The following is a 26,251-nucleotide window of genomic DNA, read 5'->3' on the forward strand; positions in this document are numbered from 1 at the left end:
TGACGGGCTATCAGTAGGCCAGCTGTACTCTTGAATTCTGGTATTCAGGGTTGCTATTATGCTGATGTGAATACATCTCTCTCCGCCTGTCACAACGAATCCACCTCTGTATGTGGAGATGCTCACAACAAAGAGTTGTCAACCAGAGCGGCCCACGCTCCGTTTTTTCCCCCCTCCTCGGGCCCATTCAGTGTGGCAAACAATTCAAAATCAATATCCCCATGCAAATGATTCTTGTGCCCTGCAGGCAGCTTAATAGGCAGGTAGGAAAACTGTAACCACTGGTGCCTTCAGGTGCCAAATGTAAACTTACTATGGAATTAGAGAAGATGGCTGAGACTGAGAGGGACTTTTTTTTGTTACTTTTTAAAAAACTTTAATTGAAAATTTTAAATACTTATGAGTTTAGTCTATAAATGTCTAAATGGAACATAGTGGAACAAAATGCCCATGACAGTTTCCCAGGGATGAAAAGCCTAAACGGAATCGGTTAGGTGAGCCAATAAGTACCGCATTTCCCATACTTTGTTTTAGGTACCATTTATTTGTATCTGTCAATACAAGAAATAACAAACGACAAGAGACAGGGTGAAAATTCAAGCGCTGCGCGCGTTCAAAGTGTGCGTAAAAGCGCGAATTTCCCACAGTCCCTAAAGGTTGCAAAAGTTTCTCATGGCCACCATCCCCCCTCCACCCCCGCCCGACAACTAACACACACAAACGCGCGCGCGCGCACACACACGCACACGCACGCACACACACACACACACACACACATTCCAGCAGGCGGAGTCCGTGACGTGCCGCCCGGTTGTGAATGGGCTGCGGAGCGCAGCGCAGCGCAGCGCTCACCTCACAGAGTCTCAGCCAAGCCCAGGAGCGCAGACAGAGAGAGAGAGAGAGAGAGAGAGAGGAAGCAAGGAAAAGTTTGCCAAATGGATTTCTTTGCTGGAGTCAGACCTTTATTATTTTCGTATGTACTCATTAACGGCATACTGATTACATTGCAGACTAAAGAGGGTGAGTGTCTTTCTGTATTTCATTTCAATTAAATACTTTTGAGAGAGGCTGACAGTTTATCAGGGCTGAAGCACGCGTGCCATGCGGGGGGAAACTGCTCCAAGAATCGTTGTCAGCCAGGAAACGTTCTCTCCTGCTCTTGTGACACAGTGTCACACAGTGTGCCAAAGTCTTGTCCCGTGAAAGCGCCGTACCTCTCCCTCGACGAGGTCGTGTGTTTAAATCTATTGAGTTGAGAGCGTAAGAGGCGCATGTGCGCTCCTCTGGGCTTCGCCACGCCAAGCAGGTGAATTCTGGAGAAAAAGTTCAACCCGTTTGTGAAAGTTCCCCGATCACTCTGTCTCTTTCTCTCTTCAGCTTTGCATGAACAGACAGTTTGAATTTTGACTTTACTTGCTCGTTTTGACATTCGGATAACCTATACACATGTACGTATTGTACAGTAAGTAATAAGGCTGGATATGCCAAATAAAGCCAAAACGACACACAGGCCTATATCCAAAGTTTTGAGTTTCAAACCTTTTTTTCTAAAGTAAAAAAGGTGTAAAGTTTATACTGTATTGCTTTTCAGCTTTGGGGTAATTACGCGTCAAACTCGAGACCCACTGTCAATTGCACATTTCTTTCCATTTGTAAACATCAACTCTTAATATCAATGAAGTCTTATGATTCAAATCAGCTCTGACCACCTCTTGTCCATGAGTGAAAAGGTTTATTCTCGTGTACTGACTGTAATCTGGTGTCCCCCGCAGAGGTTCTTTTGGATATGAGGGCAACAGGAGGGGAACTGGGCTGGCTGACATGGCCCTTAGACCAGGGAGACAAGCCTGGGGTGAGTATTCCTCCGCTCCCTCCTCCAGCTCCCAATGTCTTTTTCCCCTTGGAATTTGCCTGAGGAGAAAAAATTTGCGCGGAGAAAGAAAATTGCACAGGAGAAGCCTGGACAACCTGAGGGCCCCCCCGCGGCGAGAGGTTTGACCCTTCGCCTCGTGCGGTCGGCCCATCAGCGGACCCCCGTGTGTACACATGTCAGGTTTCTATAAAAAAATCTGGCAATTAAAACCCGGGCATGGGCATGAGAAGGGAATTGTCGGGTCCCATCAGGAGTTGCCTGCAGAGCATGTCTGGACTACACCAAACCTTAGGCAGACAGAATAGCTGCTCGCACTGAACTGGAAATACTTGTGGCTTCTTGCGGTTTTCGAAGCTTCAGCTCTAGAATTGTATGTTGGAGGGCAATTAACTTTTAAAGTTTGCAGCATGTGGTAGCTCTTTTTCAGAGGGGGAGGGGTTTGAGACGTTAATCAGCCAGAGCTACCTAACGTGTCCACATTCAGATATGATTCGACGAAATAGATTACATATAAATACACTGTGGTTATCTCTGTCAGTACGCAGGAGGCTTCTCCCGTGGTGTTGTTTCTAAGAAACTGACCAGGCTCATGCAAATTTGCTGTAAATAGCCTCATTTCATGTGCAGATGACCCCGGGGCACGTGCAGAGGTGCTGTTTGCCGTGGCTCGCCCAACTTTCTCACAGGGGGTTTCACTGTCTAAATAATCACTCAGTAGTTTCACCCAAGCGTCGTGTGTTGTTATGTATTTTTTTGGACTTTGTCGGAAACACTTTTTTACGCCGATTTATAGTCACGCTACTACGTCACTTATGACAATTATTATTCTAGGTTTTAAAGGCCCCTCGTAAAAAAATGTTCACCGGCTGTTTAATAGAGGTGTTGGTCCTGCTGTTGTACATCAAGTTTATACGCAGAGCCACACACTCAGCCAACAAAGCACATTTATTTAATTAATAGCACGGCGGCTGCATGTACTGAGCAAAACCACAGGCTCTGCCCCCTTGAGTACCAGTTGTGCTTCAAGAGCGGAGGTGACGTTGGAACAAACTGTCACTTTTTTCAGAAAACATTTGTGCCGTTACTATGCGAGCTGCAATGATTTTCGGGGGAGGATGCCAAGAGGTAGCAGTGGCATGTGAAGGACTGTAGGAAGTAATTTGCTATCTTTGCAATGTCAGAAATGCTCTGTCAGAGAAGGTTGCTCAGTTCGTTGTCTTGTCATAAAGTGGGAGTTCTTCATGTTGCAGAAATGTGTTCCTGCATTGAAGGAGCAATTTTCAGGGGAAGTCATTTGCAATGTGTGGAGCCCTGGGTGTCCCGTCACGCAGACTGTTTTCGTTTCCTGGTCTAAATTACAGTGGTTGAACCCTCATGTGAAGTTCTATGATGTCCCTCTTATTTTTGCCTCCCTTATAGCGTTGGTTCAGCACAGCATTCTTGGGGGCTCCCCAGGGATCAGTGTTCGTACCTCTAAACTTGTCGGTCTGTGTGGTTTCGTTTCAGTGGGAGGTCGTCCAGAGGACTCTGAATGGCTCCCAGTTCTACACCTACTCCATCTGTAATGTCGGTGAACGCGAGCAGGACAACTGGCTGCGCACCACCTTCATCCAGCGGCGTCCGTCGGCCTCGCGGGTTTTTGTGGAGATCCAGTTCATCGTGCGCGACTGCAACTCTTTCGGCGGGGCCTCACTGACCTGCAAAGAAACCTTCAACCTCTTCATGTCTGAGTCGGACGCAGACGTGGGGACCACCTTCCGCAAGGGCCAGTTTAAGAAAGTGGCCACCATAGCCCCTGATGAGATAACCAGCAAAAACGAACTGCGCATCAACAGAGAGACGCGAGTGGTGGAAAGCCTGTCTCGAAAGGGCTTCTACTTGGCTTTTCAAGACATTGGAGCGTGCGCCGCACTGCTCTCTGTCAGGGTCTACTACAAAAGTTGTCCGGCCACAGTGAAGAGCCTTGCGTCGTTCCCCGAGACCGTGGCCGGAGGTGAAAACCAGGCCCTCAGGGAGGTGGCTGGGGTGTGCGTGGACAACGCGCTGAGCGAGGAGTCGCCTCGCATCTACTGCACCGTGGATGGGGAGTGGGCGGTGCAGGTTGGACAGTGCCAGTGCCGACCAGGCTATGAAGAAGTCAAAGATGCGTGTCAAGGTAATGTTTTGTCCTTGAATCTTTTGAATCTTTTTGAATCATTTTGAATCTTTGGCCTCTCTGCCACCAAACCCCTTCATCCTGTCTGGATGTCACACATGAAGTTTTCTATGAGAATGTTTGTTTCGTGTTAAACAGGCCATTTAGCATTCTTCACTTTTTTTTTTTGTTTATCTTTATTTCTTTTTTTTCTGTCATGGGTTGTCAAACATGCCTGAATGGCAGTTTGTGGATATTTATCATAGGTGTTATTATCATTGTTCAGTGGAATTCTGCCCTTGGCTGACACGGCCCCTCTGCGATGGAAGGAATGTTTTTGGCCTATTTGTACATGTCTCGGCATCATCCCTGACCTTGAACCGATACCTATAAAAATTAGCGAACGTGCTTTTGCGTTTCAGCTGTAAATCTATGATATTATTCAGCTGTAATTGAACAAGCACAATTCTCTTGAGCCATACATTTCTACTCCTAATGCTCTGAGCTTCCATTTAGTTTGTACCTTCTGCGTTAAGAAAAAAGAAGTACATTTTCTGTTTAGATCTGAAAAAAGTCTTATCTCAAAATCCTCCTGTGCAGCACAATATACATAGAACTCTTTATCGTGTTCTGTTTTGGTCTCAACCGTGACATGAAACCACAAATTTAAGAAGTTTGTCTCGTGAATGGGAAGTCACGCGCTCACACTTCACCGATTACAACACCTCTTGTAGTTTATAACTTACGGCCTGTTGCATCAGGCGACTTCCTGCTCTCTCATTATCTTCTGCTCTCTTATCTGGTATGGATACGGGTGTGTTACAGAGTGTAGCTGTCACTCAGTCCTTTGACTTTGTAGGTATGGCGTAGATGTACTTTAAGCCTTCGTTGTTGTGGGAAGGGCTGCCGGAGTGACTCAAAGCGATGAAAGAAGTCGGGAGGCTACTGTACCGTGTGATGGATTAGCATCTTAGACGCCGGTCTGGGGGAGATGGGGCCGGGGGGCTGGAGGGGGGGAGACAGGGGGAAGCCTCTGAGCCGCACTGACTTTGTTCATCTCGAGCATCACAGAGAGAAGAGGCCCCCTGCGTGTGATCGGGGATGCCGGCTACATGTCCCCCCCGTCCATCTCCCCCTCTTCCCCTCTGTTTTCACAAAATTTCCTAAGCCCCAGCTATGGGGTGTATTGTGTGACTCAAGCGGCGCATGTGAACATACAACACAGGCTGGCATGCAAGGGCCTGTTGGGATCTGTTCTCTGACAGAACAACTGAAGACTCCAATCAGCCCAAAGTCCTCCTCCTCCTCCTCCTCCTCCTCCGCTGCTTTTTTTCCTCCCCCCTTTGGCACTCTCATTTGTACATACACATGCACGCATGACCTGAAACACACGCATACAGGTTTAAATACTCTTAATCCCACCCTGGCGCACACACGCCTCGGACCGCAGTCGTAAATCTACATTTCGCAGCCTGCCTTATACTAGATTCGCTTTGCCACTTAGTTTCCCCTCAATTGGCAACAGACTGATGCAAGTGATGAGGTTTTCTGTCAGTGCATCATTATTCGCTGTGGGAAAGTGCCAGGTGAGATGATCGGGGAGGAGGCGCAGAGGCAGGAAGGCACGAGAGAGGGGGAGTCATGCGAAAAAGCGACAGAGAGGTCGTATTTAGAGGAGGGGTGTGATATCTGAAACAGAGAGAGGTGAGGAATGGAATGTCAAAGGTAGGGGAACAATGAAGAGCTGTGTTCCCGTGCGAGGCCGGAGGAGCCCACCTCCACCTCCACCTCCTCTCCCGCTCGGTTGGTACATTCCTGATCGGTTTGCCGAGGAGGAGCCTCCCAGCATTACTCCAGACCTGTGGAATTCCCAGGGGAGGACGAGCAGCTCCAGATCAGCACTCACATAAAATGTGCCGAACAAAGAAACCCCTCCAGCCCCCTACAAATGACTAGATGAAGTCAAATGATCGGTCCGAGGCGCATGAGGCGCAATTGCAGTCGAAGTATGAATCATGCGGGACGCAGTGCGGGTTCCGAGGTGTATGGCTCGGACGGCTTTAAATGGAATCTAATACAGACACACAGTTAATCATTCTCCCCGCTTCTTTCCTGCCCTGCGTGCATTCGAGGGAGAAACCACAAAACTTCAATTGTGGTGGGGTTTTTGAAAGTTCCATGTTCAGTGATGTGATCGCTCAGTTGTATTGCTCCCCGGCCCCACAGGACCTGTTGAAGTAGAAATCTGTGACTCTATCTGGTTTCCGTCTCCGCCTCGTCGTCAGCGCTTCACTGCTCTGGTGTTTCTTTGGCTTTCGAGATCACTCGTCCGACAAACTGAGTTTCCCCGGCTCTGTTTTTCCTTAAAGACTCTCAGCTGAGGGGATCTGTAGGCGGCGCGTGGCGCTCTTCTCTCAGACGTCGACCTCGCTCACACAGAGTCCTTCTTTCAGCCAAACAAACTCTGAAGATAAAAAACACTTCCTGTGCCGCCGAGACCTATGAGAGTGTTTAGAGAAGCAAATGTAACAGCTTTTATGAGCTTGCTGTAAATCCCATCGGTCAGCAGAGGCAAGGCACAGGACAGGCCTTTGTTTTTGATCTAAGTATTACAGACTACCGCAGAGGAGAAATATTCCTGCGCTCAAAACACATTAACATTAACTGCGGAATAAAATGAATCTGAAATAGAGGTGGCCCTTTATTTCCTGATGTGTATTCTCTTTTTTCTCCCCCGTCGTCTCTCATACCTTAGCTGCTCAGACAACACTCCTGAACTCCTATTCTTTTTAGATTCAGATGCAGTTCATGACAATAACCCTCTTTCTCTTGTAAAAGAATTATTAAGATGTTTGACAAAGGAAAAGCATGAATTACTAATAGAACCCCTGCATTCAAAAGTATTGTCAGGGAAATATATGTAAAATAGTAAATATAAGAGCATTGTGCAGAATGGGGCTTGCCTGTGTTATAGTATTATATCTTTTATGTGGCTGAATTATTATTGCTGATGAATTCACATATAACCTGCATTTTAGTGTTGTAGCTGATTGAGGTGGAGGAGTTAATTTTGTATAGTTGAAATGTTTCTTTTATACCACTGCATCATATTTATGAATTTTCTATATTAGATGAAATAGGTTAAAGAGTAGAATTTGGGGCTAGTGTATATTAGGAGTGCAAAGCAGCATTTAATAGAATTTACGTAGTAAATGTGATTAGTGTTACCGAGAAAAAAAAAGAAAAGAAAATGGTAACCTTTTTTTGCAATGAGATGGTTGGCTTTTAACCCCGGCAGCAGCAGCAGTCCGTGGGTTTCCACATGTGACTCACTGTTGACACTGACACAGTTTTCCTCCGCTGCCTATCACGCCCTTCCTTACCCATAATCCTCCCCTGGCACAATGGAACGGCATACTGCGTGTCACCCCACAAAGGAGCACCGGCTGCCCAGGCTGGTCCTCGGGATTGTGCTCAGCCGTCCAGGTCCACACCTCGTCAGCCGCTCTAAAGCCTTTGACAAATAGGGCTTAATCCCACATTGTGGTTCCCACAAGGCTGTGTTTAAAAAGGGAGCCTCGGTGTGGAATATTTGGGCCAGGCTCAGGGGCAGTTTTGGTGTCTTGGAGAAAAAAAATGGCGCCTCGGTGGACGAGCTGTCCACTAAGTTCCAGTAAAGTTATTATTCCTTTGGCCAAAAAGGTTCCAGTAAACGATTTCTCTGCCTCCCCCCTCCTTCTTCCCTCCGAGTCCGCGTCTCCAAACTCATCCACAGCTGATGTAACAAACAGTTGGTGACTAAGTTGTAGCTGTGTGACTGCGCGCTGCGGTCGGTGATTTGTATGGGTAGTAATTGACTTGGGTGTGTTTGTGCTTTTTAAGCAAAGTAACTACTGGTTCTGCTTGCTTCTTTGCCTCGGTGCATGCTCTCTGCGCCGAACCCCGCGTCCCTCCCTCCTCGTCCTCCCTGTCCCTGAAGAGTCCTTCTGCTTTGGCCTCAATTTTCCGCCTCTTGTCTCGTATTTATTTGATAGTTTCTTATCCCAAAACATAAATCCCATGACAGTTTTACGGTCCTGAATGCGTTTTTTACTCCAGAGAGGTACACCGTTGCGCAAGCTTTACCGTGTACGAACAAAGTTGTTTGTTTTTTCCCCCCTCGCGCGTTGTGTTCTTGTTGTTTGTGAAATCACAGAGCGACTGTTATTTTTGGCTGGATTTTGGGCACAGGTCACGAATATGACACCGAAAGAGTTTAAACATCCCGTTTCACACGGCCCCGGCGGAACTATTTAGACTGCATTCACTTCTTCTCTTGCTCTCTGATAAATACATCTCTCCACCGCTGACTCGTAAATATAAATAGAGGCTAAATTTGAACAATGCTGCGAGGTTGTCAGAGCTGAGAGTTTCTTAGTTGGGACGGACAGAAAAACAACTGGCTCTGTTCACATAGCGGTTAATGCATAAACATGTAGTGAGGGTGAATTGTATAAGCTTTCAGGCCTGTGTTTTTGGTGTGGAATTTTCGGGGATTTGGCTTGCTCACCGTTCTCTTGGAAATACATCCAAGGAAAACAGAGATGGAGTGGTTGATACTACAGAGTCTTTGAATCTGCTCGTACCTGGATCCAGCTGGTTCGTCATAATCACCCCAGACCCTTTAAGACCAAGGACTTGTGCAATTGCAGCTTATCTGATGGGGAGGATACAGAGAGACGTGAGCATAGAGCACCACACCTCGGCATCTCGGGGATTTGATTTAGTTGGCTTAGGGTGGATTTCACTTAATGGAATCATCTCACTCCTAAAGGATAATCCCCCGCGTTGAGATTTTCCGCTCGAATTCCCCGGGCTCATGATCTCTGACATCTCAGACGTTTTTTTAAATAAAGGCGACCACGTCGCCCGACTTCACCGGACGTCGCTGCTCATTTAGATGCGCGGGCGGGATGTAACATCTCCTCTCCTCGCTCGGCTCTGAAAAAAGCCACTTGCGATGTCTTTGGATCAGCGGTTCCCTCAGATCTGGTGCCAAGGTAACGTCTGCCTAGCGGGCTGAACTCGAGGGAGTTGGTTAGATAATGGGGGCACTCGCGAAGGTGCTTTCAAGTGGTGCCACGCACCGTCTTGTCGGGTCACGTTTTTAGCGCAAAGGAACACTGGCAATTACTGCGGAGAGGATGACTGGGAGCTGTAGCAAAGTGGAGATCTGGAGGCCCCTATGGCTCTTTAATGTGGATCAGAGCAGTCGCACTGTTGTGGTTGAAAAAGTGTTGATCGCTCTGATGGTGTGAGCCTTTGAGGTGTCAGGGTGCACAGAAACCGCTCGCTGTCAACTATTACATGAGATGTATGTTAGCACACTGAAGCCAATGACACCGCCTTTTTTTTTCTGGAATCGTTCACAGCGGAGACCAACATGTTGATTTGAACCCACACATGGTGAATTCGTAAAAACTTGTTACCAAACAGAAATGTTAGCCCCTTCAGTCATCCCACCCTCACACATAGCAATATGCTTTCATTTGGAGTTTTTGCTAGATGGTTAACCAGCCGTGTGTGCTGGAGAACCAAAACAAAGGGATAGTGTTGTTTCCCTGTCTCCTGATTTTTTTTTTTGTTTTTTTTAAATGTCTGCCATTAGTCACATCGCTGAGCCTCCGCAGTTGTTGGCTGCTTGGCGTGTGTGTTAGTTGTGGTGGGGAAGTTGGGACATATTTCCTCTTGGTGACATTCCTGGGCCCGGAGGCTGTGTGTATCTCTGTGTGTGTGTTGTTGTGGGGGGGACTCCAGGGCAATGTTAAGCGCTTTGTATTGTACTGCTGGTGTGTGAGGTCAGCACTTTCCTTCCACCGTGTCAGTCAGCCCCCCCCCACCAACAACCCACCCACCCCTCACTGCTAACAGGACGAGCCCGCAGCGGAAACCGGAGGTCACCTAATCCCTCGGTGACTCCCTAACCCGTTGGCTCAGGGCTTTCCATTGTCGCTCTGCGCTCAGCGGCATCGCTCAGCCGCTTTTCCATTTTGTTGTCCTGCCTGATAAGTCATTTTGTTTATTAGTGCATTTGGTCCCGTTTTGGCCCTTTCCCCTAAGGCAGGAAGTGGACTGGCTTCCAGCGTGTGACCTGTTGGCTCAGTGCGGTGCAGTAAAGTGGTGTTGTGTTTCCCACCTGGACGTCTGGATTTGAGCAGCAACACGGAGAAACGTGACCAAGCGGCCGCGACTGTGGTCCGGCCGAGGCCCCCCCTGCAAGTCAGCCAGGATTTGTTTCGTCAGTTTCATTTTATTTTAAGAACACGTCCTGGGCCTCCTTGTCTCCACTTCTCACTCCCGGTGTCTGTCCTCTGGCACTGAGCGGACCGAGTGAAAGCAGAAGGGGGGATCAGGGAATTGATTGTGTTTGTTAACCACCCCTAGATGAAAGCCTGAGTGCAATTGTAAAACAGATGTAATGCCCTTACAGCTGCTCCATTGGTCAGCTAATCCTTTTGACTAATGTGTCCCCCCCCATGCACACACTTTCATCAGCCCCTACACCTTTCCTGCTCACTCCTCCACCCCTCCCCTCCTCTACCTCGGTGACCCCTGGCTCATGTTACCGGCTCACCTCCCCCATCAGAGACCCCCTTTGTTCCACCTCCATCCGACTCCCCCCCCAAAATGCTAATGACACGTTGTCACCCCGCATACAAACAAAATGACATGACATATTGCAATTACGGAGCTGACCAACTTGTGAAGGAAAATGGGGGGATGGGGGCGAAGGAGGTGAAGTAGACGAGGGCACAGACAAAGAAAGGACCCACTTCTCCTCCAGAATATGTTTTTCGGAGCTGCACTGGCGAGGATCTACGTATTGACTGTATTTTTGTTATGGATTTGTTTTTGTCCGAGATGTTTTCTTTGACCGCTGGCCATACTTCTGAATTTAACCTCCTTCCCTTTGAGGCAAGCCACCGGCTGCTGCTACAACTCTTTCTACCTCCTCCTCATCACTGTGAGCATGTGCTTGTTTTACTTGGCCACTGGCTCCCTGTAAGCCATGCACAGTTTAACTCACAACTACCCTGAGGCAGACATGACCTTTCTGTGTCTTAGAAGCCCAGCGCCGGACTTGATTGTGCCCCCCCCCCCCCCGCCACTTACTCCTCTGGTCCTGAGGGTGATTCCTGTTGTCAAGCCACCATGTTACCCATTCATCCATCTATCCGACCATGCATTCATCACTGTCGCCATCTCATCCATCTTAACTCCTGCCGACAAACCGGGGGGCCCTTGGGCGCTCCCACTCCAGAGCCACTCAGGCTCCCAGAATGTAACCGGCCCCTGCGCACACTCTCAATAAACAAACACAGAGCCACTCAAGGTGCACGGGGGCCTCTCACATGACAAACAGTCCCTTGCTTTGTAGCAGTAGGGAGGGGGAAAAAGCGGCTGGTCTGAGTTTGTCAGATGTTTCGCCTTAGAGGAGGCTGAAGGACTTTTGTTTATGAGAGGGAAAGCGTTCCTCTCCAAGCCCCCCCCCCCCCCCCAGGTTTAAAGTTAATGTTCATGTTGGGTCAACACGTTTTGGCTTCCTTCTCGGTTATTATTCTGTCTCAGGACTCTGGTAGTCTCAGCGCTGGTTCTTCTGTCGGTCACGCTCCCCCTGCGTTTTCCATGCTTTGATTGGCTGCTTTAGGAAGGAAGGCTGCGTCAGCCTCGCGCTTCCTGCTTCCTGTTGTGTCCGGCAACAGCAACAATTCAAAGTCTCCCTTGTCCACCTTGTCCGTGGAACCAGGAAGTTTTCCTTTCACCGAGTCTTTGCTCTTTTGTCGAAGAATCCTCTCGTTGAATACCTCAGCAGAGAGTCATCTAATTGAATTTACTGTCCCTGTGGCTCGCGCGTTGGACATACACAAACTCTTTCACCTTTACAATGGAGAACCGGGGCTGCAAATGAAGCTGCAGTGGAGCCGCCTCTGCGACAGGCCTCCTGTTGGGTGGTGTGCACTGGAATGCATCTTGATTATAGAGGCAGCTCACAGTGTAAGGCCATCATCTCCGCAGGCCCGACCACGATGCATTGCAGCCACCACTGTAGCGCCCAAAAGAGGCTAGTCCGCCTCTATTCAGTTGCCATGTGGCATCTCGGGTATTCCCATCTGCAATGCTTGTGTGTGTGTTGTATGTTTTCTCTTTCAGCACTTGAATGGCATGGCATTCTCCTTGCCTGCTGGTCAGTGGTGAATAGCAATGTTAATGGGTTAGCTGGGAGCCTTTTTAGTGAGGACTGGGAGGAGAGAAAGGAGGGGAGGAAGGAATTTGGGGATTACGAGGAAGGAGGAGAGGTAGGGGTATGAATCTGGGTCTGCTGCAGCAGCTGTTCCCCCTTCTCAATGGGAAAGTTCACCCTGGCCTGTCTCTTTTCTTCAGCCCCCAGCAGGATACAGTACTCCTGTCTTTCTTGAACCTTCTGTCCCCCCTCACACCGGCGCGGCTCTGCCGCGCCCGTCCTCCGCCTCGTGTGCGTTAATGAGTAGCAGTAGTTGTTGGCCAAACAGCTGGCCACGAAAGAGAGACGATGTTGTGTTGAGGGGAGGACCGGGTTACATGCGAGCCTATTGGATAAAAACGTACAAATTCTTCACATGCGGAGTGTGTCTCTCTCTCTGTCTCTCCACCATTGTTGTCATGTTGACTCCTCAGTTCATACACAACTCTCTTCGCGGCAGCTCTCCGCCGCAACTCGGTCAACCACAGTTGTGGAAAAAAAGGCGACTGCAGTCAAAGTGAGCCTCACGGTCAGTCGAGTAAATCCCCCTTGATATGACTTAAAACGGCGCGGGAGCCGTGTGCTCTCCGTCTTGTGTGTGTGGTCACTTGTGGCTTCCAAAAGGAACTTCATTGAAATGCAGCCATAGACCAAGACAGTATCTCTGAGTGAATCTGATATTGTCTTTGTCCTTGGCTCTGCTTCCCTAAATCTCCTCTGTCTCTTCTCCTCCGCTGGAATCTGACTTTAAAACTGTGTGTTTGCCTTTGACTTAATGTAGCGTTGCTTCTCCCCGGTCGCTGGCGTGAACTTCAGTCTCTTGCTGTGCACGCTTCATTTCAATTGGCTGTCATGTCCTCCTTCTGCCTTGTCTGATCTCTCTTGCGCCATCGTTGTCTTCGGTTGCATTCTTTTGTTCTCGTCTCTCTTTTCTCTCTATCTTCTGTTGGCGTGTTGGCCAACGTTGCCAACTCATTAAATCTGTCATGAGCTATTTAAATGCCCCAGACAAATGACTTGGACGGACGGAAGGAAATATGCGTGTGTGTGTGTGTGTGTGTGGGGCTAAATTGACTTGGAGGAGGGACATGAACAGGTGACGGGCAGCGGACATAATCCGTCTTCTGATGCCAGATTTACCCATGTGTCCACGGGGTGTGCTTTGCATACATGTATGTGTATTTTGTGCATACATATGCGTGTGGCTCCATGTGTGCAGTGCATGCATGTGTGTGTGTGTGTGTGTGTGCGGGTGTATGTACATGTGGGTGAATGTGTGATGGTGTGAGGACATGAGCAGCAGCCGTTGGAATGCTCTTGCAGAGTTGAGGCGCAGGGGGGTTGGCGTCTCATTTTCACTCTCCTTTATGGGGCGCCCTCTCCGAAATTTCACACCGCATTAAGTTCATATTTCACCACGGCTACACACAGCTGGAGCCTCTACCTGCACTTCTTGGACGTGTGTGAAATTAGGCGTCATCTTATCTGGGCGATACAGTTTCAAAAGTCTGCATATGGGTTCCTGAAGGGGGAAAAAAATTGGGGGGCAAACGGAAGCTCTCTGTGAAGCTGCTCCACTCACTTCTTATTCTTGGAGCATCTCTTGACTTTGCTTTGCCTTAAGCTTTTCGATTTGTCTCGCAGCATTGAAGACTGACTTGCTGTTGAGGAATGTGGGATGACTGGTTGTGTTTGTTGAGAGAGCGAGAGAGACAGTGAGAAAGCAACAGCAGAGAGGCGTTGTTGGTTGAAAAAGTAAAGAGAAGGAGTGCCGGCCAGGCGAGGACTGTGCGTTTTTGTTGAAGGGCTCATGTTAGCTGGAAAGGAGCGTCGAGTCAACACCGTGCAGAGCCTGGCCTCTGTTTTCCCTCCCATATCGCTTGTCATTTGTCTCAATCTGACCTTTAGCCTCGACATAATAACATGTCCGCTCAACCTTGTTGTCTTGCTGGCAAGGTGAAAAGTTCACACAATGACGGATTATTTTTTCTTTTCTTGAATGAACTGGCTCTGTTTCTGTTTCCGTACGTACGGGATGTTGCCCGAAGTCACTGTTGTGCCCCCGCGCCCCTGCTCATGCAAATCGAATCTCTCCTTGTGTTTGCAGAATGTCAGCCTGGCTTCTTCAAAGCTGACGCATTCAGTGACAAGTGTGAGCCGTGTCCTGCCAACACCCAGAGGCTCGACCTGGGGGCTTTGTTTTGCCCCTGCAAGGATGGCTTCTACCGGGCCCCGACCGATCCCCCGACCGGACCCTGCTCAGGTAACGAGTCCCCTCGATCTCAATGAAAACCTTTGCATCAAGAAATGCTCGCGTCAAATTCCCACCAAGGAATGTCACACATCGCGTAAACACACCGCAAACATATATTACACATTCTATTCTTGTTAAGTAAATATTAGTAACCGCTTTAAAGGTTTTGATCTCGCAATGGAGGTGTGACTTTACTTGTATTCCATGAAAAATCTTTAGAAATTTTTTAGACATTCTACACTGTCATAAAAGAAAATTGTTTAGAACAATTAGGCTAATCGGTAAAACAGAAATGATTATGTTTTTTCAAATTAAAGTTATGAATTGTTTTAACTTCTTGACTTCATTTGTGTGTTACCAATTGACAAGTAATTTCCTTTAAGTTGGGAAACAATTTGGTTTTCTGTTACTGTCACCTGAGGAGGGGAACGCCCCACATCCTGCTTCCTGTGGTTCTTCCCTTCATGCCACATCTTCTGCCTATCTGTTCCCCAGGTCTCCCCTCTTCCCCGCGGGACCTCGTGTCCACCACCACGCAGCTCTCCGCGGGAAAACTCCTCCTCTCTTGGAGCCCACCTGAAGACACCGGCGGGCGAACCGACGTCACCTACAGTGTTGAATGCCAGCGCTGCGAGGGCGACGTGTGCCAGCCGTGCGGAGAGAAGATCCGCTACGAGCCCGCCAGCGCGGGCCTGACCGACACCAAGGTCTCAGTGAGCGAGCTGGACGCCCACCTCAACTACACCTTCACCGTGGAGGCACACAACGGCGTGTCGCTGTCTGCGAGTCAGGCGACGCCGCGGGCCAATAGACCACCCTCCACCAGCGCTCTGACTACATCACTGCACTACACAGGTGAGGCAGGGGAGCAATGGAATCTGTGCCTGCAGTAATGAGAGAGGCTATCTGTGAGGCAGTGACAGCTCTGCAAGTCGAAATCGTCCTGCAGGAGGGAGAAGTGAACTGTCAGATTGCATCATCGCTGCCGTATTTTTTTATTTTTTTTTAAATTTCGTTTCCACATCCCAAAGGTACTGAAGTGTTCGCTACCCTCTGTTCCCAGATCCTCCCAAGATTACCACCATGCGACTGGTTGATAGGACCCCCACCAGCCTGTCGCTCTCCTGGGACGTGTCACCCCGAACACGGGTCCAGCCCCGGCCCATCCGCTACGAACTTACCTACCGCAAGAAGGTGCACCACGCTTGTTAACTCTGGTGTTGAAATGAGTGTTCATGTTATGTTATTCTTCTTTTTACCACTGTGCAAGTTTATAGGTAAATATCCTCTTCAATATGAATATAAGTGGCCGTCGTGCAAAATGTAAATGTTTGGCTTCCATCTCCAGCTGTAACTCTTTACTGAATTCCTCCCTGACCTCCGTCCCTCCGTGACCTCCGTCCCACAGGGTGACAACCTGGATGTGACTACCTACGTCGTGCACATGCTGGAGAAGAACTCTGTGCAGATCAGTGATCTGGCCCCGGGCACGGCCTACCTGTTCAGGGTGCAGGCCCTCGCCAGCGACGGCAGCCCGGGCGGCTCTAGCATCGAGGAGCAGTTCGAGACCTCCTCTGAAGGTACAGAGAGAGAGAGTACAAAGACATCGTAGAGAAGGTTTCACTTGCGTTCTTCCAGAATGGGGTTTCACTGGTCTACTCTCTCCTTACCTTTTTCAGGACACCTCTCTCAAAGCAACACAGCAGCCATTTTCGGTGCAGCCGTCGGCGGAGCGGCCATGTTGTTCGTCGTGGTTGTGGTCCTGTTCCTGTGCAGACGGTCAGTAACCGGCCCCCCGCCTGCTGCTCTGCCCGTGTCGTTCTGTCCTGTTAATCAGTCGGCGTACACCCTGCTTCACTGGCTTCCCCTCGCATTCTTCTGCCCTTCCTTTGTGGTGCCGCAAAATGGCCTCTGCAATTCACTCTCTCCTCGCCCCTCCCTTTCTCTCTTCCTGTTGCGTCCTTTTCTCTTTTGCTCTATCTGTGTCCCAGCGCTCGCTAAGGGGGAGAATTTGCGTCGAGCGTGCCCTGTCGTTGCTCAATGATTACATTCTAGTGAGTGTTGGGGGTCTTGAAAGGAAATTGGTCCGGAGTGGTACATTGTCGGCGATAAGAGCCGCTTGGTTCTTTCAGCGCCAGACTTCAGGCACTTTGTGAAGGTGACCTGGGCCTGTGCTTCAGCAGACTGCAGCCGGTCTGTCCACCTCGCTCCCGCCTGCGTGTCTCTCTCTCGGGTCTTTGAATCGGCTTGGCAAACACGGTCTATCGCCAGCCTTTATCAAAGGGGCCGCTTCCCTCTGAATGGACCCGCTGCGCCAGCGTCGGGATTCTTTGAATGCATAGAAAAACGGTTACAAAGGTTGCTATGTGCTATTGATATTAAAGAGGGCAAGTAAGAAGTCATTTTGTTTCTTCGAAATTGGAATTTTAACTCAAACATGGGTTTTATTTTTGCTATCCAGGAAGAGAAACTCTCACACCAGACAAGGACCAGAGGACACCTACTTCTCCAGCTCAGGTTGGAAAGAAAAAATCTCTCTCGTTTCCTAAGTTCACTTGATTCCGTTTATATTGTCAATTTGTCAGCATGTAACAATCTTCTTTCTTTTTTCTCTCAGAGCAATTGAAGCCTCTGAAGACCTATGTGGACCCACATACATACGAAGACCCCAACATAGCCGTGCTGAAGTTTGCCACTGAAATCCACCCCAGCCACATAACCAAACAGAAAGTGATTGGAGCTGGTGAGTGACGACCCCGCCGAGACAATCTGTTGTGTGGGCTTAGCTCCGAGATGTTGATGGATTTTTCCAATCCCCAGGTTTCGCTGTTTACATTGAGCCCTTTTTCATCAGCTTAAGGAACTGACTGACAGTGGTGAACAGCGAGATTAACATCTATCTGGCCGAGTTCTCGCACAACAAGATGAGACATTTTGTCGTGTCGCAACTCTTGGCTGCCGCATCTGTGTTATTTGGCTCGGGCTCACGTGAACAATTTCACAAAACAAAGTGTTGCAGAAACTGTCTTTTGGAAGGATACCAGAGCACCTTCCCGGGCGCTGCTCACGTCTTACATACATGATACGTTTATTCAAGCGCGACCACCTTTACCCTTTGAACCAACAGGCCTTCTTCAACACGCAGCGCCCTCCCTGGTTCCCACGACCATGCCCCCCCCCCTCCCCCGTTCTCCTCATGTGACAGCTGATTCCCATGCTCCCACACCACAGGGCATCCACCAATTATACAACGTCGGCCCTGTCTCTCAACACGCAGCCAGAACACACCTCTGCAGGAGAGCCCCCGGGCGCAAACTTGCCTCTCATCACTCAGCTAGAATCCTAACAAGACTAATCAAATGCACATTCGTCTGATATCTCGTCCCCGATGTTTCTCTTCTCCTGCAGGGGAGTTCGGAGAGGTGTACCGTGGTATTCTCAAAGTGCCCGGGAGGAAGGAGGTGGCGGTGGCCATCAAAACGCTGAAGCCGGGCTACACGGAGAAACAGAGGCAGGACTTTCTGAGCGAGGCGTCCATCATGGGCCAGTTCACTCACCAGAACATCATTCGCCTCGAGGGGGTGGTCACCAAATGTAAGGATTTCTGTAAGTTTTGCTGGGTTTTCTTTTTTTATTACTTTCCTCATCATTTCCTCACATTTTCCTGGTCAGTTTGGGAACATATACATTTTTTTCATTGTGTGTGTGCAGTTAAACATGCCATGATCGTGACTGAATACATGGAGAATGGAGCGCTGGACAGGTACCTCAGGGTAAGTCTGATGGAAATATTTATGCTATGACTTTTGCCACAGTGATGATACAAACGCAATATTTGCAAGCTATAAAAATTGTCTACATCATTTTGTATTGGACGCTTATGTTTATATTTCTTTCTGTTTTGGTGACACAAATTGAAATGAATCTGTGCTCGGTTCCGTCCTGTCAGGACCACGACGGAGAGTTCATCTCCTTCCAGCTGGTGGGCATGCTGCGAGGCATTGCTGCGGGCATGAAGTACCTCTCTGACATGAGCTACGTCCACCGCGACCTGGCTGCCCGCAACATCCTCGTCAACAACACCCTGGAGTGTAAAGTGTCCGACTTCGGCCTGTCCCGGGTGCTGGAGGACGACCCCGAGGGGACATACACCACAAGTGTAAGCAGATACAGTCGAACTCCCAGTAAAAAAAGTATTCACATCAGAGTAAGGCTCAGCGCGGTGTCGAGGGGCACGAGTTCTTTTCTGTTTTGTTTCTCAGTCTCTGACTTGAAACCTTTGTCCCTGAACAGGGAGGCAAGATCCCCATTCGCTGGACAGCTCCAGAGGCAATAGCGTACAGGAAGTTCACCTCCGCCAGTGATGTGTGGAGCTTCGGCATCGTGATGTGGGAGGTCATGGCTTTCGGCGAAAGGCCTTACTGGGACATGAGTAACCACGAGGTGAGTTTGCCGCTCGCAATTTTTTTTCCTCTTAAGGCTTTTTTCTGTCCGAGCAACATGTCAACGCAGATCCTCTCTCTCTGATAACAAGCCTATCAGTGAGAGAGGATCTAAACAGTCGCTCGCTCGATAAACTGCCTGCAGGTGATGAAGGCTATCAACGAGGCCTTCAGGCTGCCGGCGCCGATGGACTGCCCCTCAGCCGTTTACCAGCTGATGCTGCAGTGTTGGCTTCAGGATCGCTCCAAGAGGCCACGTTTCGGAGACATCGTCAGCCTGCTGGACAAGTTGCTGCGGAGCCCGGACTCCCTGAAGACCATCGCAGACTTTGACCCACGGTGAGATTTATTTACACAACAGACTAAAGGGCTTCAAATGCATATTTGTCCAGTGCTGACCTTACAGTGGCTGCCAACTATCAGCGGCCACTTCTTGGAAGCAGCCCTGTCACCACAATGTTTGCGATACAACTGATTCAGATTTCATTTTTAGCCCCACTACTCCGGTTGATGATATCTATGTAATGTGGAAGGGGAACTTTCTCAGCTTTAGAAAGAGCTCTAAGTAGCATAAATAGCAGAACATTTTAATAGTGGCCATATTCTGCTTTGCACAGCCAAAGCTGAAGGCTTTTACACTCGGGAGTCAGACTTAAGTCACAAAGACAAACACTTAAGACTTGTGAGACATGACTCAAGACGGTGTTAAGAATTTACTTCGCGAAATCATAAACGGTCAAGTCTTTGTTTCATGTAAACATCCTGGAGCAATAAAAACGAAATAAGTCAACAGACCTTGCTTAGCCACACATCTTGAATATTCAACTTTTAAGACTTGGTCTGACCAACTTTATGTAAAAACCCTTTTAACAGGCGGATTTTAAACAGACCAATATACAAAGATTATAATAATATTTGCTTGAGCAACCATTTCGATGTTTTGCGTGCATGTTTGAGACGGAGAGAGAAGAACATTCTTCTGCAGCGCGTGATGCAGCCAGGATTTCGACATCAGTCAAAATTTTAAAACTCCCGTAGGCCGAGCCCAGCTTTAGTCAGCCGACACAAAGTGTGACTGATCCCAACTGGCTCGGACTTGTCTCGATTGAGTTCGATTTTGACTTGTCTCGCCTAAAGTGCAACTCGACTTAGACTTCTTGAAAGACTTGGATTTAGTGCATCTGGATTGACCGGGGACTTGACCTCAAAACAGCGCTGGGTGTATTGAGCTGAAAAAGCATAAGAAGGTCTACTTAAACCTTTAAAAGGACACACTGACACCTGATGCCTGTCGGGCTAGTGAAAGAAATGTGTGTGAGAACTCTTTATGCAGGAACATAAAGCTCTTTTGTTTGGGATTGTATGGAAAAAAAATTATGCACATTTTCTCTTTTGCGAAGAAGCATTAAAGCCAGAAAGAGTGAGAAAGGACAAAAGGCGGTCACGCCCATATCTTAATCGGCCCCTGCCCCGACTGCTCCGACTGGTTCTTCTTTTCTTTTCTTTTTCACCGTCTTGTTTCCTGCACAGTAATTACAGTCCTCAGTCATCCGCCTTTGTTGTGGGAAAGCCTGTTTATTATTATCATTGGGATCCACTGCTATTCGCTCGCAGCGTTTCCATCCGCCTGCCCAGCACCAGCGGCTCGGACGGCTCCCCCTTCAGGTCGGTGTCCGAGTGGCTGGAGTCCATCAAGATGAGCCAGTACAGTGAGAACTTCACCTGCGCCGGGATCGTCACCATGGAGCAGGTCCTGCAGATGAAGAACGAGTAAGCGGGACATGATTTTGTTTGACGTTTATTTGCATGCGTGTACTTGACCTACTTGTTAAGCATGTCTTTGGCATAAGAGCGTTTGTTAAATAACTGTGTGCCATGAAGCATGCCCCCGCCCCCTCCCCACAATGAAGTGTGATATGAACCTTCCTCTCGTAGTTTATGCATTTGTTTTCCTAAGAATGTTGCTGTTTAACAGCCAGCGGAATAGTTTGTGCACAATATAATCTCTAACCTCAGTTACAACTTGAGAAATGTTTGAGATGGAAAAAGCAATAGAGGGAAGGAGAAGGAGTGGGCTCATTTGTGGTGGGCTGGTGGTGGTGGCTTGTGGTCGCTGCAGTCCTTATTCTTCTTCCCTCCCTCCATTCTTTCTCTCATCCCTCCCTTCACCCACACACACCAGCCGCCCTGGGCAGCACTTCAGCTTGAGCCCCGAAAAAAACTCCCCACCGGTTTTGCCTGTTTAGGGCAAAGGCCTTTTGTGGCTTCTTCAACATTACGGGAGGGGAAGGAGGAGGAGGAGGAGGAGGAGGAGGAGGAGGAGGAGGAGGAGGAGAGAATGGCCCTTTGGAGCGAGAGCAGCTCGAGGAGATTAAGAAACTGAAATAGATGGATGAGATTTGAAGCCGCATAGTCGGCATGTTTGTGCCTGTAGAAAGATTGAGGAGGTGCACTCAGAGTGTACCCCCTGAACTTATCGCAGGATAGTTCGGGGCCAATGGATCTTCTCTGATGTGTGGGAGCACTAACGGCAATTTAATAAAATGAGCTCAACCTTTAGGGGGGGGAGAAAAAGGGTTCAGTTAAGCACATGATATGAGGTTGTGTTGGGGCAATAATGAGCAGTAGAGCTTTGCCTAACCGCATGACCAGCTAAAAGGAAAACCCCCCCCCATCCCCTCCTCTGCCATGGTATACGTATCTTAGCTGGTCTTCTTCTTCGTGATTTGGGAAGATGGGCAGACTGCAAAGCAGACGACAAGCCCTTTTGAAGTATTTGTCATACCGAATGGTGCGATTCTTTGGCTCCACATGTTTCCATCTCGGGGCATCTGGTAGCACTCTTGAAAAACCGGCGGTTATTTACAGCCCACCCTCTGCCTGCCAGACAAGTGATTCATGGTCAACCGGGAGAATCCTCGTTAAGTAATTAAGTCTGTAATTAAGGCCTTGCCTTTGGACTGCAGTGTTGCTGGGGCTTCTGCAGGTTTGCACCATGTGCTCGCGAAGCGTGAATCCCCCCAGCGGCAACCCTTTAAAGACAATTCAAAACCTTTGGCAAATGTACTAATTTGGAAGACACCCCACCTTGCTAACCCGGCTCAGCGATCGAGACGATCAAGCGTCTGCGATCACTTCAGGGCTTGAGAGGCTGTGCGCGGAAAGCGTTGGTCCAGATTGTGAAACCGTGTGCAGCTCCTCTTATATATACGTGTCATGTCTCTCGTTCACAGGGATATCAAGAACATCGGGGTGAGGCTCCCCGGCCACTTGAAGAGGATCGCCTACAGCATCTTGGGTTTAAAGGACCAGACCAGCACCCTGAGTGTGTTTGCAGTGTGATCCTGGCGACGAAGGGATTTAAAAATCGGGCACTGAAGCAGGCAGCCCCTTTGAACTCTGAGCTGAGCTGGAGCAGAACTGCAGGCACGGCGTTGGATCGGCAAAAACCAAGAGGAGTGTCATGCCATCCTCTGGGGCCGACCGAATCAGACTGACTTACTGTACATTTTTATGATTTCTTCATCTTATCCACACGGGAATGGAGCAAATACACAGCAATAGATGACTCGATTAGACTCTGTATATTTAGATATCTATTTTTATTACCCATGTCGTCTGTACAGATACAATTCACTGCATATGCATTTATTTTTTCTCTCTTCATTTCGCATTCCGACTCCATAAGAAAATCAACAATCCGGTTCTGGGAACACTGGGCTTGTTCCCTCCAGAGTCAAACAAACAAGGGGAAGCGCAGTTAGTTTGATAGTATGGGTGCAGTGGAATCCAGCTCAGTTTGTGGTCGGTGCTGATGTCATGGCGTCTCCCTTTAATTGGCACTTTGGTCCCCTTTCCTGTTGGACCAATGAGGACGGAGCGCCATGAGGGCTGAAATGAGCTTGAGCTGGCCCCGATTTAAAGAGACGGTGTTGCTTAGGTGTGTAAACACAGACCGGCCTGGTGTTGTGACTGGAACTTCTGCTGGCTCCACGGCGAGGTAGAGCTATAATCAAGCTATAATCATATAAGTGATGTTAGGACATATATGAGGTACTCTTTGTGTACAGATTCACGTTTTTTTCCATTTTTCTATGTGTAGGGGGGCGAGTACCAAAATAATATTGCAAACACCAACTTATAAATGTAGCACTTGCGTCAAGAATCACACGATCTTGGTTTGTCTGAGAATTGCGAGAAAGATTTTGACCCCACACAAACTCCTGAACCCAAAGGGATGGTATCAAAGTGAGAAATGAAAATACGTTTGGGTGCAGCACATCTGTTCGTAGCGCGCCGGTAATGAAGAGGGAGACGGTGAGGTTTGCCCCGCCCCCGGGAATTTTTTAAAATAAAAATCACGATGAGTTTTTTGTTGTGGTTGAAATGATTTCATACTTAACAATAGTTTGGTTTGCAATTTCAATGTTATTTCATTCGCGTGTCTGTCGGTTTGAGTAACATGTCGAGGGGATGAAACTAAACTGTAGATGACTCACTATGCTCTGGACATTCTGAAGTGTCTGTTTGTGGGAGCAGCAGTTTGCTTCAGTCTCTTTTAGATGAAATAGTTCCACGGTGTCGTGGACAGTTTCCCCCCCGGTGCTCTTCTCTTAATTGATGACTGCAAATCATTGTGTTACTGATGTGCACCTTCCTTTACTTGAATTTTTACTGTGTTGAATTTGTGTCTATAATTCTGTTGTAGCTGATAGATCCAGTTTTGGAAAAGGGATTTTTTTGGTTTTGTTATTATTCTGCTTAACTGGTTGCAATTACACTTTGTACAGTTTGTATGATTTTCACTATTTGCCATATAACCAAACTGATTATTTTTGTAAGTTCCCTTCACTTTCCTCCAAAGCGATATCTCCTACTTGTGCTGCCCTTTCCAAACATTTTGAGAGTTCCCTTCATCGAAGAGCAAGCTCCCTCCCTTTTTTTTTCTTGTTGTTTTATACTGTATTTAATAGTCTATTTATTTTTTACTTTTTATTTATTTATCCTGATAAACACTGAGCTGGGATTATTATTGAAGGTTGCTCTCTCTCATTCTTAATAATAATGATAATAATAAAAAAAAAGCTTTAATGTCCATCTCTTATTCTGGAATTTTTCAAAGCTGAGATTGCCTTCATTGCATTTGTGGAACAATAAAGCCTTAAAATAAATTTTGCAAACGCCTGCTGTGTAAGATTCTCCTCTGTGACTGACAAAAGAAAGAGACTGTGCAGAGAAATGCTCTTATTTGTTTTAAATGGTGCCAGGATGTTTAGACTTCCAGCTGGATATGAACCTGTAATAAACATGGAAGTGCTTCATTACCTGCAAGGGGGACGCTGATGTCCAGACATAAACACAACCCCCCCCCCCACACACACACACACACACACACACCTACTGTCCTGTACATGTTTCTCAGTTAGCAACTACTTATTAAATAGCACTTTGAGATTGCTTTTAGCAATGAAAAGTGCTCTATAAATGAAATTTATTATTATTATTGTTAAATACTTTCTGGATTCAAATTCTCTCGTCAGATCGGACAGATATTAAATCGCGAGATAAGAGTAAACCTCAAACTCTCAAATTCAGAATCTGATGTTTATCTTTATATTCATTAAGTAGAGGTCACATTGATCTGATCTGATGTGAAAGTCAGAATTTCTCTCCCTTCCAACTTGGAAAAATACAGTGGAATGACCCTTTACACTCGAATCCTGATTCGGAAAATAAGGAGAAGAAACGTGAATTTCGAGACATTACTTCATAATGGTGTTACAGTATATGCCTAGCGTCACTAGTCATGCGTTCCACCTGCTTGTAACCATCAACGTCTAAATGCAGTTGCAGCATCAGAGAATTGCACTCGCAGCTTTTAATACTTTACTGTCAGTCGTTTGCTTACAGTGAATGATCATTTGAGTTTATTACATCTTTTGTTTTACTTTCATCTACTGAACTGTTAGCTATGGCACAGTATGGAGTTCAATGGAATTCAGCCTTCATTCATTTTATTAATTCGACCTGTGCTTTTCCTGCTTGACCTGCCAAGATGTGCTCTGGGCCTTTTCCTTTCTTTGAAACCAACAATGAATGTAGTGAACTTGTTAAAATGAAATCTGACTGGGCAAAAGAAAACACACAAGACTGGTCAAATTTATTTGCAAGCGAACAAACAAAGATTCTTTCTTTTCTTTTTTTAAACCAAATCAATCCATTGTAAACATCCTTTGTAATTTACACATCAACCTGCTTGGGCGATCTCTGACCTACTGTCATGATCCTGCCCTTAAGAACTAATGGACTCTGTGTAATCGGTAAAGACTTCGGTGAACTCTACTGTTTCCTGTGAATTTCGGTCTGTTCATCTACTTCCTTGATTTTTCATTTTCAAGTTAAGTTACTTTTGTCATTCCTCGTGTCTCGTGTGGAGCGTGTTGAGTTGTTGTTGCTGTTTCCTGTTTTATTGTCACGTCCCTGTCCTGGTGTCTCTGCACGTCCTGTTCTTCTCTCCTGGGTCTCCCCTGTGTTCAGTCGTCCCTTGTGTATCTGGTGTCTCTGCTCCCAGTCCTCTGTGTCAGTCCGTCCGGTTTTACAGGGATTCTGTTCTGGTAAGTTCCTCGTCCCGCTTATTCCCCGTGTGTTTTGCTTCCGGTGATTCATCCCTTTGGACATTCTGAGTTAGTCTGTCTTTTGCTTTCTGTTTATTTAATTGTTTTTGCACTTTTGCCTTTGGGTCCTGCCTCTTTGCCACCATTCCTGACAACTACCTGACATTCCTGGGGCACTCAAACTCTTTTATTTTGTGTAATAATTTTATCATCACCAAATTCCAAACAAAGTATTTCTGATCGTCTGACTCCTTGTGTTTTGGCTCGTGTCGAGGCAATGTTCCCATGTCCTTAATAGAATGTTATCAATACATTCCAAAGCGATGCAAATCATACACAAGCTGTAATACACTGGAATCTTTTGATTCTCATGGCTCAGAGTACGGTTTGAGTCAGTGGTCAGTCCGACCCAGATCAAGCACAGTCAACGAGTCGTCCAACCCGAGGAGCATCATTTCTAAAGCCGGTGGCCTTACAGCGACAGGAGGTATGATACAGACTAACAAATGAAAAATAAATGACTAAATTGTTACAATGCTATGTTACAGGTGCGGTTAAGTTTTGGCATAAAACCTGTTATGTGAGGGTGTGGTGAAAACGCGGATGTTTTGTCGACCTGTACATTCAACCTCATCTCCCGGCGATGGGAGATGAGGTTGCTGTACTTCTGCGAC

The 26,251-nt window shown here is 47.7% G+C and overlaps 1 protein-coding gene across 3 annotated transcripts; it reads left to right on the top strand.

Moving 5' to 3' along the window:
* The first annotated feature begins 840 nt into the window (after positions 1-840).
* epha2b (eph receptor A2 b) lies at positions 841-24,147 on the top strand. Of its 3 annotated transcripts, none has more exons than XM_035645276.2 (17): positions 842-1,020; positions 1,773-1,852; positions 3,380-4,028; positions 14,375-14,530; positions 15,017-15,376; positions 15,585-15,715; positions 15,930-16,101; positions 16,201-16,300; positions 16,983-17,038; positions 17,139-17,264; positions 17,930-18,127; positions 18,233-18,294; positions 18,471-18,680; positions 18,815-18,964; positions 19,109-19,302; positions 20,578-20,733; positions 22,197-24,147. In XM_035645276.2, the coding sequence occupies exons 1-17, from the start codon at positions 936-938 to the stop codon at positions 22,303-22,305; spliced, it is 2,994 nt and encodes a 997-aa protein (XP_035501169.1). In that variant the 5' UTR covers positions 842-935; the 3' UTR covers positions 22,306-24,147. The 3 variants fall into 3 exon arrangements, with proteins under 3 accessions (XP_035501168.1, XP_035501169.1, XP_035501170.1); XM_035645277.2 differs by having other exon boundaries at positions 17,930-18,115; XM_035645275.2 differs by having other exon boundaries at positions 841-1,020; positions 17,930-18,294.
* The last annotated feature ends 2,104 nt before the right edge of the window (positions 24,148-26,251 follow it).

This window comes from Scophthalmus maximus, chromosome 3 (genome assembly GCF_022379125.1).
Source record: "Scophthalmus maximus strain ysfricsl-2021 chromosome 3, ASM2237912v1, whole genome shotgun sequence".
NCBI classification, from domain to species: Eukaryota; Metazoa; Chordata; class Actinopteri; order Pleuronectiformes; family Scophthalmidae; genus Scophthalmus; species Scophthalmus maximus.

Bases quoted from the DNA above. Each gene is read 5' to 3' on its own strand.
- epha2b (XM_035645275.2), top strand. From the start codon at position 936: ATGGATTTCTTTGCTGGAGTCAGACCTTTATTATTTTCGTATGTACTC. The intron at 15,377-15,584 runs GTGAGGCAGGGG...CTCTGTTCCCAG, and splicing joins TACATCACTGCACTACACAG to ATCCTCCCAAGATTACCACC. The intron at 17,039-17,138 runs GTTGGAAAGAAA...TTTTTCTCTCAG, and splicing joins CACCTACTTCTCCAGCTCAG to AGCAATTGAAGCCTCTGAAG.